Below are 13,338 nucleotides of genomic sequence, written 5' to 3'. Positions count from 1 at the left end.
TTTATACTACACCACTGACACCACTGGCAACGAGAGGTAACCCAGTTGGAACATGGATTCAATGCCAGCCCTGAACCCCCAGGGGATGAAAGCCAGCATCGGTAGCCAAGAGAAATCACCTGCCGCTAAACTCCATCTGCCTAATGCTGCGTTCACAGTCACACAGACACAGACAGACGGTAGACAGCAGACGGACAAACACCTTCTGGATGGCAAGGCCAAAACAAACAGAACAGAACAGCAGTACAGAAAACTGAAACATGCATGACAATATGTCGCTGTGGTGATGTACGTACTGTTTACAAAGACTGGAATGAAACATATTGAATGAGTGTTTAGTCAATTATTGTATTTATTTATAATTTCGGGGGGCTTTTGTTTTGCATGTAGCTAGCTATATATGCTGCTAAAATGTATGTTAAAGTCCCTCCAAAATATAATTTCCCTCAAAATGTACGGTCATTTATTAATTTCCAACATGGATAGTAAAAGCAGAGCATTTCCATCCTCCCTCAACTGCTTATCCGAAAGTCTGGTCAGGGAGGTAGCAGTTTCAGCAGGGGAGCCCAGACCATATAATCCAGCTCTGACTGCATGGGGGGACCTCGAGGCGTTCTCAGGCTATAGCATGGAGATCCCCTCGCCTGGTCCTCGGTCTGCCCCATGGCCTCCTCCCAGCTGGATGAGCATGGGAAATCTCCCTGGGCAGACGATTCCATCAGAGATGAACACACTGCTGCTATAGAACCCAGTGTTTCCATCAGAGATGAACACACTGCTGCTATAGAACCCAGTGTTTCCATCAGAGATGAACACACTGCTGCTATAGAACCCAGTGTTTCCATCACCTGGCTCCTTTCTTTACAAAGAAGCGGTAGCTGTACTTTTTTAGTTTTGAACCGATCTAGTATCCTAGTACTGACTCAGCTGCCAGTGAGGAGCCCCCGCCGGGAGGACGTAGTAGAGCCTTCGTCCTACTCCTCCCGCCCAACACTCCCTGCTGACAGGTGCCGCCCCAGCCCGTATGTGGTGACCATTATCACTCTCCCTGCTTCCCTCCCGCAAACACGGGGGCCAATTGTGTTCGTGTAGACCAGAGGTTTTCAACTGGTGGTCCATGGACCACTGGTGGTCCGTACATTCATGTAGGAAATTGAATATTTGTTTTTATCGACCACTAGTTGGGAAACAGTGCACTAAATGAGCTGGTGATGTATGGTGACATACTGTATCAATATTGTCACTTACTGGGAAGTCGGATGCTAAGAACTTCCACAGAAAAGGTAGTTAGGGAGATAGCTCTGTCTGGGCACCTATAGGCTGCTGAGCCAGCCTGACGGTGTGCCGCGGGTTCAACTCCCGATCCCGACGGCCTTCGCCGTGTGTCTTCTCTCTCCCCATTTCCTGTCAGTCTACTTTCAACCCATAGATATTATAAAAAAATAGATGCCTCACTGGCCGTTGCAGTTCATTGGAGCGACGTGTATCCCAATGAAGGCGGAAGTGCAGTGCTGAAGGCTTTTCTTTTTTTTAACAAATCAGTCATGACAATACATTACAATACAAAACAAGACAAACAAACAAACACAAACAACAAGTTATTAATACAACAATACAACATCAGAGCCAGGGGGGATTAGATTACTAACAGAAAACATTAAAGAGTGAACACAAAGCAACAGTTCTCCGCAGCTTTCTTATTTAGAAGTGCTGAAGGCATTTGCTGAAGGCACGCTGCGTCGCTGCCCAAGTGACGTCACTCATGCGACTCCTCCATGTCTCTCGCTGTCACTCAAGTGACTACTGGCCAATCACAGCGCGTCTTTTCCGGGACTTATGTTATGCACGCGGAAGCTGCTCATTGAAGGCAAATGCTTTGCAAGGAATCTCCTTCAATGATGACACGCACCTCAGAGCCGGAAAGGGCGTCTACGTGTCTATGTTTCAACCTATCAATAAAGGCAGAAGAAGCCACAAAAAAAAAAACTTTAAAAAAAGAAAAGAAAGGGGAGTTAGAATTTCAAGGGAAAGTGTACCGGATTGACTGGTTGAGTCACATTATTAGAAAATGTGCCCATATAATCTTGCAATTGCATGTGTCTGCTACTCTGCTCACTCATATATTAAGTTGCAATGAATCAGACACGACTTTAATATGGAAGGTTAACTATGGGAGATCGTACACAAATGTTTTCCCACTGTGAGAGGGAACTACAATACAGTACTGTACATCGCATCTGGTTGTAAATACCGCTTTGGAAGTTGGAAAAAGGTTTACATATGTAAACTTTGGACGGCATTGCCACCTACCTCTATACTGTTTGTATTTTCTACCCAATGTTACCGTCCTGTATCTCATTCACTAAAATCATACTGGTCTACTGTCAACAGTCTGCCTGTGAAGGCATTGTAACACAGGGAGCCTTCGCTGAACACCCAGACCTAGCTGCTCAATAGGGCACACAACTCGATACCGGATAGCCTCCCTGTCTTCTTCAATCATCTAAGTCAAATAGAGACACAAACGCAAGCTGCCAGAGGCCATCGCCCTGCAACATGCAATTCCTTTCTTGCCAACGGTCTCTTCCTCACACTGCGGTCTGGTCCTCATGAGAGAAATGGATGTATTATGGTTAAAAACAGATTTTTAGAGTTGCAGCGTGTGTGTGTGTGTGTGTGTGCGTGCGTGTGTGCATGTGTGTGCGCAAAGTGAGGTGACACACACAACCATGCCATTGTTAGAATGTGACACATAATATCAACCTCCTCATTACGGACTGGGACTGTGAAATCAAAGTAGCGTCTGCAGCCACTTTGGCTCAAGAGTTCATTTCCCTCCTGCCATCATCCTCCTCCAGCATATACAAAATACAACAACACGCCTAAAGCCTCAGTTATGCTCTGTCGTACAACCCCGCGGCACGCACCAAAATAAAGCAGACCTACAAGCTCACAAAGTGTCGCATCCGTGTGGCTTTGTGAGCTTGTAGGTCGGCTGTTTTCGGCATGTGACTATAGTACACAGTAAATCAGGCTTTATAATAATGGCAACAATGTGGATGAGAACATTCCCTTTTGGTGTCATTAGATCCGCAGTAATACTCATAAACAAAGAACGCTATTAGTTACGGCACTGCAGAGTGTTTAGAAAGCACATGGCAGTCGAATGGGATATCTTAACAAATGAGCGGTGTCAATGAGCCACAGTGAGCTGTCATTTAAAACCCATTCCGTCCCCATCTTTCCTCTAGTTTTGGCTCCAGGGCAGTGATGGGAAAAGTATTCTGTACAAGACCGGAATAAAATAATTACTTGAGTAAAAGTACAAAAGTATGGGCATCAAAATGGGCTGACGTCGAAATAAAAAAAAAAAGTCTTCTGAAAGAATATATATTCAAAGATGTGTGCCTCATTTTCAAGATATTTCAAAAATAGCAGACCTACAAGCTCGTAGCGCGCCACTCGGTGGCGCGCTATGGGCTGAAGTGGTTAATGTAGGTTTTGTAATAATCATCAAAATCTATACCAGTAATTAGTAAGTAAGTTTTGACATAAATGTAGTGGAGTAAAAGTACAATATTTGGATCCGAGATGTAGTAGAGTACAAGAGAAATTGGAAATACTAAAAGTGAAGTACAAATACCTCAAAATTTTACTCAAGTACAGTGCTTCAGTAAATGTACTTTCCACCACTGCCCCGGGCTCCTACGACACAAACTGTAAATGGGCGTTTGTACAGTATTGTCTGCATATACAGTAGCCACAGCACCTTTATCCAACGTGCTTTACATTGTGCATTACATTCACCCATGCACTCAAACACACAGTCACACCAACAGCAAAGGACGACCATGCGAGGTATACCACCCTAATTGAGTAGCAGTTAAGGGTTGAGTGTCTTGCTCAAGGACACTTCTTTGACACGAAGCCCCGGGAAGAGTCAGGGAATCGATCCAGGAACCTCCCGTTTTTCCCAAACACGCATTTTGTTGTGAACGTCGCAGAGCTGTGGAAGGGAGCGAAGCACTGCAGAGACCTATAACCGCTGCCTGGGAAACCAGACTCAGATCCAGCTCTGAACCCGCGCTCTCTAACCCCCCGAACCCTCCTCCCTCTTCATAACAACACTCCCCTTCCTTCCAGTTTGGGGAAACACAAGTCAGTGGAGGAACGGCGGAATGAGATTAGTCACCCCACCAATGCATTCTCTGAATACTTCCCACACTCACTCTTCCAAACACACACACACACACATGTTTTCATGTTCTCACTCTTCACAGATGCGCTCACACACACACACTTTTATGATAACACACGCACGTGGACGCACTCACGGGTGCGGGACACACATCTATCTGGCTTTCTCTCGCTCTCTCTCTAGATACATTCAAATTTAAAATACAATTCGGTCTGCGGACACTGTACATATACTGTAGAGGCATGGGCACACATCCACATAGAAATATAGCTCGCACGCACGCACGCACGAACACACACACACACACACACACGTGCGGGGCGACTCACCTCGGTAGTGGAGGCTGTCATCGAGGTGGTTGTACTGGCGGTGGTTCTCCAGTGCCGGGGGGCTGCTGGCCCCCAGCTCTGCCAGTCTGCGGCTAGTGGCAGACAACTCGGAGCGCAGGTTGGTCACCTCCTGGCTGGCAGACTGGATGGCACCGTCAATCCTCTGCGCCAGCTGTTTGTTATCTTCCATCATTTTAAGGATTTTCCCCTGAGGACCAAATCCACACAGAGCAGCATGGTGTCAAGCATGGAGGGGTGGATGGGTGGGCGGTTGGGTGGCGGAGAGGGGGCGCGCGAAACTTCTTCTTCTCCCCTCCTCTTCTCCTGCTCCTCCTCTGCTAATCCACAGTTTAGAATGCACACAAAAGAACGAGGAAAGCAGCCGGTCCCTTCCGCTTAGATGGTGTCTACCTGTTACTGCATACAGAATAACTGTATGGATGACCCACGATACTGTCAGAGAGAGAGAGAGGGAGTGTACGGTGTGTGTGTGTGTGTGTGTGTGTGTGTGTGCGTGTGCGTGTGCGTGTGCGTGTGCCTGGCGAAGGAGAAAGAAAGTTGAGTGTGGGAGAAAAGGGGAGTGAGTGAAAGAGACAGAGTGAGTTAGGGAGAGAGGGAGAATTACAGCAGGAACAGAGAAAGAGATGCGGCCAGCCAGTGGTGTGTGTAGAATGCGCTGTGTGCAGCTGCTCCCAGAGAGGACCCAGCGCACACAGAACAGATGACATGCACCCTTTTAAATGGACTGTACCATGTGCTGGAGGACCAGGGGGGGGAGAGAGAGAAAGAGAGTTCAGAGTGGAACTACTCTAACTACAGAGCACGCCGTCTCCCACACCCTATACAGCACACAGAGTCTGTAATGAGTTAAGACTGATTTATACCTCGCCCTAGACGGTGTCTCTCCCCAAAAATCTGTTATTTTCTGGAAGAGACACTGCCGGGGTTTAGCAAGAGGGGTAAAAGTAGTCTCTTTCTACTACTTCTACCCACTCTCTCAGAACTTGGCAATAATGTTGGACACTTTGTGACAAGTACTTGTCAAGTGCTCTATCTTTTTCAGTCCAGCCTCCCACTCTCACTTTCTTCGCCCATTTCACTCCAACACCCGCTTTCCCTATATATATTTTTTTTTTGTATTATTTTCACTCACTCCCTCCCCCTCTTTTTTCTCTTCATAATATATTCATCCCTTTGTCCCGGCAAAGCTTACCCCCACAACGGTGGACCGGGAAAGGGGGCTGGCTCAAAGGCGAGGGGGGAAACATTTCAACTCTGAGAGCAAACTTAGCATAGAACAGAGACACAGCCTCTGTAATGAGTGGAAACAAAGAGCGGAGCTAGGCCAGCAGAATTACAATTGAGCCTCGGCGAGGACATTATGGGCCTTATTACTCTGATTCCTTATTCAGCGGCCCAAAGGATTGTTTCCCCCTCCCCTCCCTTATCTTTAAAGCCTGGCAAACAAACCATTTGACCTCAGTTGTTATCTATGATTCCACTGCGAAAGTGAAATCACCCTCATCTCAATTGTATGATGAGAGAAGGTACGTTAAGATAATACAAGATCATCAGATCAGGGAAGATAACATACAGTTACAGTTATAGGGCGACTGTGGCTCAGGAGGTAGAGCAGGTCGTCCAATGATCCATGGGTCGGCGGTTCGAATCCCGGCTCCTCCTGTCTACATGTCGAAGTGTCCTTGGGCAAGACACTGAACCCCAAAATTGCTCCCGATGTGCTGGTTGGTACCTTGCATGGCTTCCGCCGCAATCGGTGTATGAATGTGTGTGTGTGAATGAGTGCACATGTAATGTATGAATGTAATGCACAATCTATGTAAAGCGCATTGGATAAAGGCGCTATATAAATGCACCATTTACCATTTACCATTTTTACAGTAGATAAGACAATACTGCATATATATAGAGGGAAATGCAAGTGCTACAGTATAGCAGCAACAGCAGTGAGAAGGAAACATGAGAGGTGCAGGTAAGAGTCAAGAATCAAACGAAGATAAATAAGAATAAAATGAAGACAGAATAAAATAATGAGCTGCTGGCCACAGACGTCCTGGATCTCTGAACGGCTGAATGAGCGAACAATTTCACATGCTGCCGAGTCGTCGCAGCTCGCGACAAATTTGCATTTGACATTTCATTTCTCATGTTCTGTCTCTGTGCGACAATACCAACAAAAAGTGAGGCTGGCACAAGGAGTGACACATCAGTCAGACGCTGTCATCCTCGGTTCGGGTGATAACCGCTCGATGCTCATTGGTATTCACACGACGGCGATGGAGAGCAACAAACAAAGCCAGGGTGAGACCGACGGGGCCGCATGACACGCAGCAGCGGCAGCACCGGTGTGTGATCGCCGTCTCAAACAGTTCCCCCATGCAGGCAGTCGCTCAACCACGCCCTCACGTTGTGACGGGGGAGACCGTGAGAGTGATGTAGTGCCGCCAGTGGTGTTCCAGATCACATCTGTGTGTGTGTCTGTCGGATGGGGCTTGTTAGACGGGCCTCAGGGACACCATTACCACAAACAGCTGCGGCAGAACAAGGAACTGTACACGGTTAAAGGGGCAGGAAACCCTCCGCTGACTTTGTAGTTTTGTCTTCACATGACACAGCGTATAGTAAGCAACACGACTGCAGCTAGTCACATGAATAAAGGGATCTGGGTGTATTAGATTTAGTCGTGTCCAGAGGAGAGCCACAGACTGGGTGTATTAGATTTAGTTGTGTCCAGAGAAACAGACTGGGTGTATTAGATTTAGTTGTGTCCAGAGCAGAGAAACAGACTGGGTGTATTAGATTTAGTTGTGTCCAGAGAAACAGACTGGGTGTATTAGATTTAGTTGTGTCCAGAGCAGAGAAACAGACTGGGTGTATTAGATTTAGTTGTGTCCAGACAGAGCCACAGACTGGGTGTATTAGATTTAGTTGTGTCCAGAGAAACAGACTGGGTGTATTAGATTTAGTTGTGTCCAGAGAAACAGACTGGGTGTATTAGATTTAGTTGTGTCCAGAGAAACAGACTGGGTGTATTAGATTTAGTTGTGTCCAGAGCAGAGAAACAGACTGGGTGTATTAGATTTAGTTGTGTCCAGAGCAGAGAAACAGACTGGGTGTATTAGATTTAGTTGTGTCCAGAGCCACAGACTGGGTGTATTAGATTTAGTTGTGTCCAGAGAAACAGACTGGGTGTATTAGATTTAGTTGTGTCCAGAGAAACAGACTGGGTGTATTAGATTTAGTTGTGTCCAGAGCAGAGAAACAGACTGGGTGTATTAGATTTAGTTGTGTCCAGAGCCACAGACTGGGTGTATTAGATTTAGTTGTGTCCAGAGAAACAGACTGGGTGTATTAGATTTAGTTGTGTCCAGAGAAACAGACTGGGTGTATTAGATTTAGTTGTGTCCAGAGAAACAGACTGGGTGTATTAGATTTAGTTGTGTCCAGAGCAGAGAAACAGACTGGGTGTATTAGATTTAGTTGTGTCCAGAGAAACAGACTGGGTGTATTAGATTTAGTTGTGTCCAGAGCCACAGACTGGGTGTATTAGATTTAGTTGTGTCCAGAGAAACAGACTGGGTGTATTAGATTTAGTTGTGTCCAGAGAAACAGACTGGGTGTGTTAGATTTAGTTGTGTCCAGAGCCACAGACTGGGTGTATTAGATTTAGTTGTGTCCAGAGAAACAGACTGGGTGTATTAGATTTAGTTGTGTCCAGAGAAACAGACTGGGTGTATTAGATTTAGTTGTGTCCAGAGAAACAGACTGGGTGTATTAGATTTAGTTGTGTCCAGAGCAAAGAAACAGACTGGGTGTATTAGATTTAGTTGTGTCCAGAGAAACAGACTGGGTGTATTAGATTTAGTTGTGTCCAGAGAAACAGACTGGGTGTATTAGATTTAGTTGTGTCCAGAGCCACAGACTGGGTGTATTAGATTTAGTTGTGTCCAGAGAAACAGACTGGGTGTATTAGATTTAGTTGTGTCCAGACTAGAGCCACAGTAGTCAATGCACACAGACTTAACATGCCCGTTATAAAATCCATTAGGTGCAGTTGCATTGCATACATCACAGTGTACTTTTGGCTATTACCGTCTATTTTTTGACAAAGGTTCCCCCAGAATTGAGGTGCTAGGGTTAAAAAAAAAAGTTCATATCACACAAACATTTGGAGGCACCCCTGTAGTAACTAGAGCGGACGTAGAATACGCACATCAACAGGTTGGGTGCTGGGCTAAAGAAACTTCAGTAGGATATGGATGGAGCCCGCACACCATAGGTATAAGAAAAGACGTTCTTTATTGAAAAGTCTGACAACGTTTCGATCTATCCGATCTTCATCAGGTCATGTGAACATACACAAAAGTTTGTACTTTTATATTCAGGGAGTGCCCCCATCAACCAATCACAACACCACATTTTGGTGCCCCTCCCATCACTACAGGTGTGACTCGTCACCCCTGAGTGAGTGGGTGGGGACCCAGACAATGATGTGAAAATAAACTGTTGTGCAACAATTAAAAACAATTTAAAACCAATTTAAAAAAACATACATATATATATATATATATATATTTATACTCATTTCACCAGTACATCAAAATAAAAGTTCTCACAAATCCTACTAGGTCTGTGGGCTTTTACATTTACAATGTTTTTCCTTTTGTGTGAAACAAGAAAAAAATGAAGAACAATCATGAAAAACAACAAAGGAAAACTACTGCTACGAAAAGCATGCAACAACATATGTACCAGGTTGGATTTGTTCAACGCAGGAGGCCACCTTTTGAAGCTTAGAAAAATATATTTTAGAAAAATATATTTTAGAACCATATTTTTACTTTTTAAATTTTTTAAATAAAGTCAGTTGGAGAAGTAGAGCTTCACTCCAAGCAAACCCAAAAATAGTTTTCTACAGAAAATGTCTAATTTCATCTTCCTGGTTTAAGCCCCTCGGCATCATGGTTTGAAGAGTATGAATGTGGTAACTTTCTCTTCTTAGTAAGAGGTTATCAATGTTACCTCCCCTTCTTGGAGTTTTTACATGTTCTATGCCAATGTATCTCAGGGAGGAGACACTATGTTGAGCTTCAGCAAAATGTAAGGCCACTGGACTGCGTTGATCCCTGGTACGTATGTTGCTCCGGTGTTCAGCAATCCTCGTTTTGAGAGCTCTGGTGGTTTTTCCTACATAGGCGAGACCACAAGGACATGATATTAGATACACAACATTGTTTTGATTGCAGGTTATGAGCCCTCTAATTTTTATTTTCTTCCCTGTGTGAGGATGGTTATAGGTGGTGCACTTAGTGGTGAAATTACACTGTGTGCAGGCTCCACATCTATAATTCCCATCTGGGACATCTAGAAAAGTACCCTTTCTTAGGGGAGGTAGATCTGATTTCACCAATAAATTTCTCAAATTTGGAGGACGTTTGTATACCACCCTAGGGGAATCTTTGAACACCTTCCCTACTTGTGGGTCTGTGCTTACTATATGCCAATGTTTTTTAATTATGCTCTCAAGTTCCTTACCCACAGGAGAGTACTGCAGGAAACAACATGTACTAGTGTCAGTTGGTTTTGCCTGTCTTTTTGTGAGACACTCTTCCTGCGTGATATCCATATACTTGTCTCTGGCTGATTTTATCCACTGTTCTGGGTAGCCCTTTTGCCTAAATCTCAAATCTAGTTCGTCTGCTTGTTTTTTGAAAACAGCCTCATCGCTGCAGATTCTGCGGATCCGACTATACTGGCTGATTGGTAGACTTTTCTTTAGATGAGTAGGGTGGAAGGAATCGGCCTGTAGATAGGAACACTTGTCTGTTTTCTTTCTGTAGAGGTCAGTGGCAAACCCATTACCCTTTCTCTTTATGAGTATATCCAGAAAATTGATTTCCTGCAGGTCATGACAGATAGTAAATTTTAGGTGTTCATGACAACTGTTCAAATAGGTAAAGAACTCCATAAGAGTGTTCTCAGGACCTTGCCATATCAAGAATACATCATCTACATAGCGTTTCCATAGTTTAATGTGTTTTTGAAAAGGATTTTCTGTGTTCGACACAAACTTTTCCTCAAACAGTGCAACATAGAGGGAACTGAATTGGGGGCTCATTTTGCTTCCCATGGAGGTCCCCTTACGCTGAACATAGTGAGTATCTTGAAACATGAAGACATTTTTCTTCAAAACTATTTCAGCCAGCTCCCTAATACACTTGGTACTGGGTAGAACATCAGGGTCTCTTTGACTAAGGAAATGTGTGAGGGCTTCCAACCCCCCCTGGTGGTCAACATTGGTAAACAAACTTTCTATGTCCATTGTTACAAGGACATAGTTGTTTTGATCTAGATCATGGATGGATTTCAAGATATTAATCATATCCATAGAGTCACGTACATATGACGGTAAAGCAGTGGCATATGGTTTTAGAAAATAATCAACAAAGCTCGAAATCTTTTCAGTAAGAGAATCTATGGCTGAGACTATAGGTCTCCCCGGTGGGTTATCCAATCTTTTATGGATTTTGGGCAGAGTATAGAAAACAGGCATAACAGGATGATCTACTTTCATGTACTCATACTCTTTCTTCGTGGTCTCCCCACTTTCAAATAAAGTTTTTAATGTTTCGTCAATTTCTTTTTTGAAGACAGGGGTGGGGTCTCTATTCAATTTTTCATAAAAGATAGTATTGGCCAGTTGATTATGTATTTCCTTTTCATAATCAGTGCGATTTAGAATACATATCGCGCCCCCTTTGTCTGCTGGTTTAATCACTACTGTGGTATCACATTTAAGTTCTGATAAAGCTTCTCTCTGGGATTTTGGGAGGTTGTTGTACACCTTATATTCCCTGCTTTTACTCATAATGTTGGTGACATCTCTTTCTACAAGTCTGCAATACGTATCTAAAGACTGGTTTCTATATCTCGGAGGACAAAAAGTAGACTTAGGCCTAAAGGGCGTGAGATGTTCTCTTTCCTGTGTTGGGGCCCCTGCTGGTCTATCTGTCGTTATCTCTGGAGGTTTAAAATGCCCCCTGTCGTTGGAACTAAAAAATTCTCTGAGTCTTAGGCTGCGAAAGAACTTTTCAAAATCAATTTTGGTTTCAAAGGAGTTACATTGGGTGGTGGGTACAAAATTTAGCCCTTTTGATAAAGCCAACTCACATTCTGTACTGATGGTACGTTGAGATAGGTTGATCACGCTCACATCCGGTTGCGGGTGTAGTTGCGGGTCCAGTATTGTCTTGGCTCCTGATTTCTTCCCTCTCCGGCATTTCTTGCTCCTCTTCTCTGTGTGTTGTGTCTGTGAGGGGCGCCTCTGCCCCTTCCCCCTCTTTGTCCTAAAAAAGAGGAAGAGGATGCTGTCGCTGCTGAGGAAGACATGCTCCCCCCGGAATCCCGATCTGGGCCGTCACCTCCTTCGCTGTCCAACGATGACATACTGGAGGCTGTGGGAAGGTCGTTCTGTCTGGGATGTCCTCTGACGTCTTGGTACCGGTTCTGTGGGTTGGGAGGGTCTGTTTGCTGGTTCTCCTGCCTCCACGGGTAAACAATGGAGAGTTTATAGTCCTCCACGACTTTTTGAAACTTCTTGATTTTTATGGCTTTGGTTTCCTTCTCAAAGCTAGTTCTGAACTGCGTGAGCTTGTTCTCCAGGTCAACAAATACAGGGTTGTCTCGGCCCGGGTATTGCTTTTCCACTTCTGTCTGAATATTTGTAATTTCATCTCGAGTTGATTTCAATTGTTCAGATGCTTCTTGAATGACTAGGGCCATTAAGTCGAATGAACACTTGTTCAGAATCTGGCACCACTGGTCACAGAAGGCTGGGTTTTCTCTGCCAATTGTAGGCACTAGTTTTATTCTGAGGGATTTTGGAATATATTTCTTCCGTAAATGATCACTGAGGGACACTGTGTGAAGATGTGATCGAATCTCTTTGTTGTATACTTTTTTCAGTTTTCTAAAGAGTTCGTCACTCACATCAGTCCCATTATCAAATAAAGAGTCTTTTACCATAATACGGGAATAGTCTTCCTCCGTGAATTCGAACGTCTTGGTAAGGTGCTCCTGCTGAGCTTCTGGCCCCGGTGGATCCATAGTTTGTTCAGGGTTCAGCATTGTAGGCTGTAGTAGGCTGGTTTAGCAGTTACTAGCTGCTGGCCTTCTTTTTGGATCGTCACTCTTTTTGAGCTGCTGTGGCTTGTTTGGAAGACGCCGACGGATTCCCGTTAGTCGAGTGCTGTATAAATATAATAACTAGAGCGGACGTAGAATACGCACATCAACAGGTTGGGTGCTGGGCTAAAGAAACTTCAGTAGGATATGGATGGAGCCCGCACACCATAGGTATAAGAAAAGACGTTCTTTATTGAAAAGTCTGACAACGTTTCGATCTATCCGATCTTCATCAGGCCAGAAGCTCAGCAGGAGCACCTTACCAAGACGTTCGAATTCACGGAGGAAGACTATTCCCGTATTATGGTAAAAGACTCTTTATTTGATAATGGGACTGATGTGAGTGACGAACTCTTTAGAAAACTGAAAAAAGTATACAACAAAGAGATTCGATCACATCTTCACACAGTGTCCCTCAGTGATCATTTACGGAAGAAATATATTCCAAAATCCCTCAGAATAAAACTAGTGCCTACAATTGGCAGAGAAAACCCAGCCTTCTGTGACCAGTGGTGCCAGATTCTGAACAAGTGTTCATTCGACTTAATGGCCCTAGTCATTCAAGAAGCATCTGAACAATTGAAATCAACTCGAGATGAAATTACA

General features: G+C 44.4%; 1 protein-coding gene across 1 annotated transcript in view; it reads right to left on the bottom strand.

Annotated features, from left to right (window-relative positions):
* The window catches only part of kaznb (kazrin, periplakin interacting protein b), a gene marked incomplete at its 5' end in the record, with an annotated part of 214,520 nt that overhangs the window by 108,726 nt on the left and 92,456 nt on the right, over nt 1-13,338 (bottom strand). The window contains one exon of the mRNA XM_079509380.1: nt 4,528-4,735. Within this exon, the coding sequence (XP_079365506.1) occupies nt 4,528-4,735 (208 nt within the window). The remainder of the gene's footprint in view (nt 1-4,527; nt 4,736-13,338) is intronic.

Source organism: Electrona antarctica (assembly GCF_951216825.1).
Source record: "Electrona antarctica genome assembly, chromosome: 9".
Lineage (NCBI taxonomy): Eukaryota > Metazoa > Chordata > Actinopteri > Myctophiformes > Myctophidae > Electrona > Electrona antarctica.
This window is presented reverse-complemented; position numbering and strand designations above follow the sequence as displayed.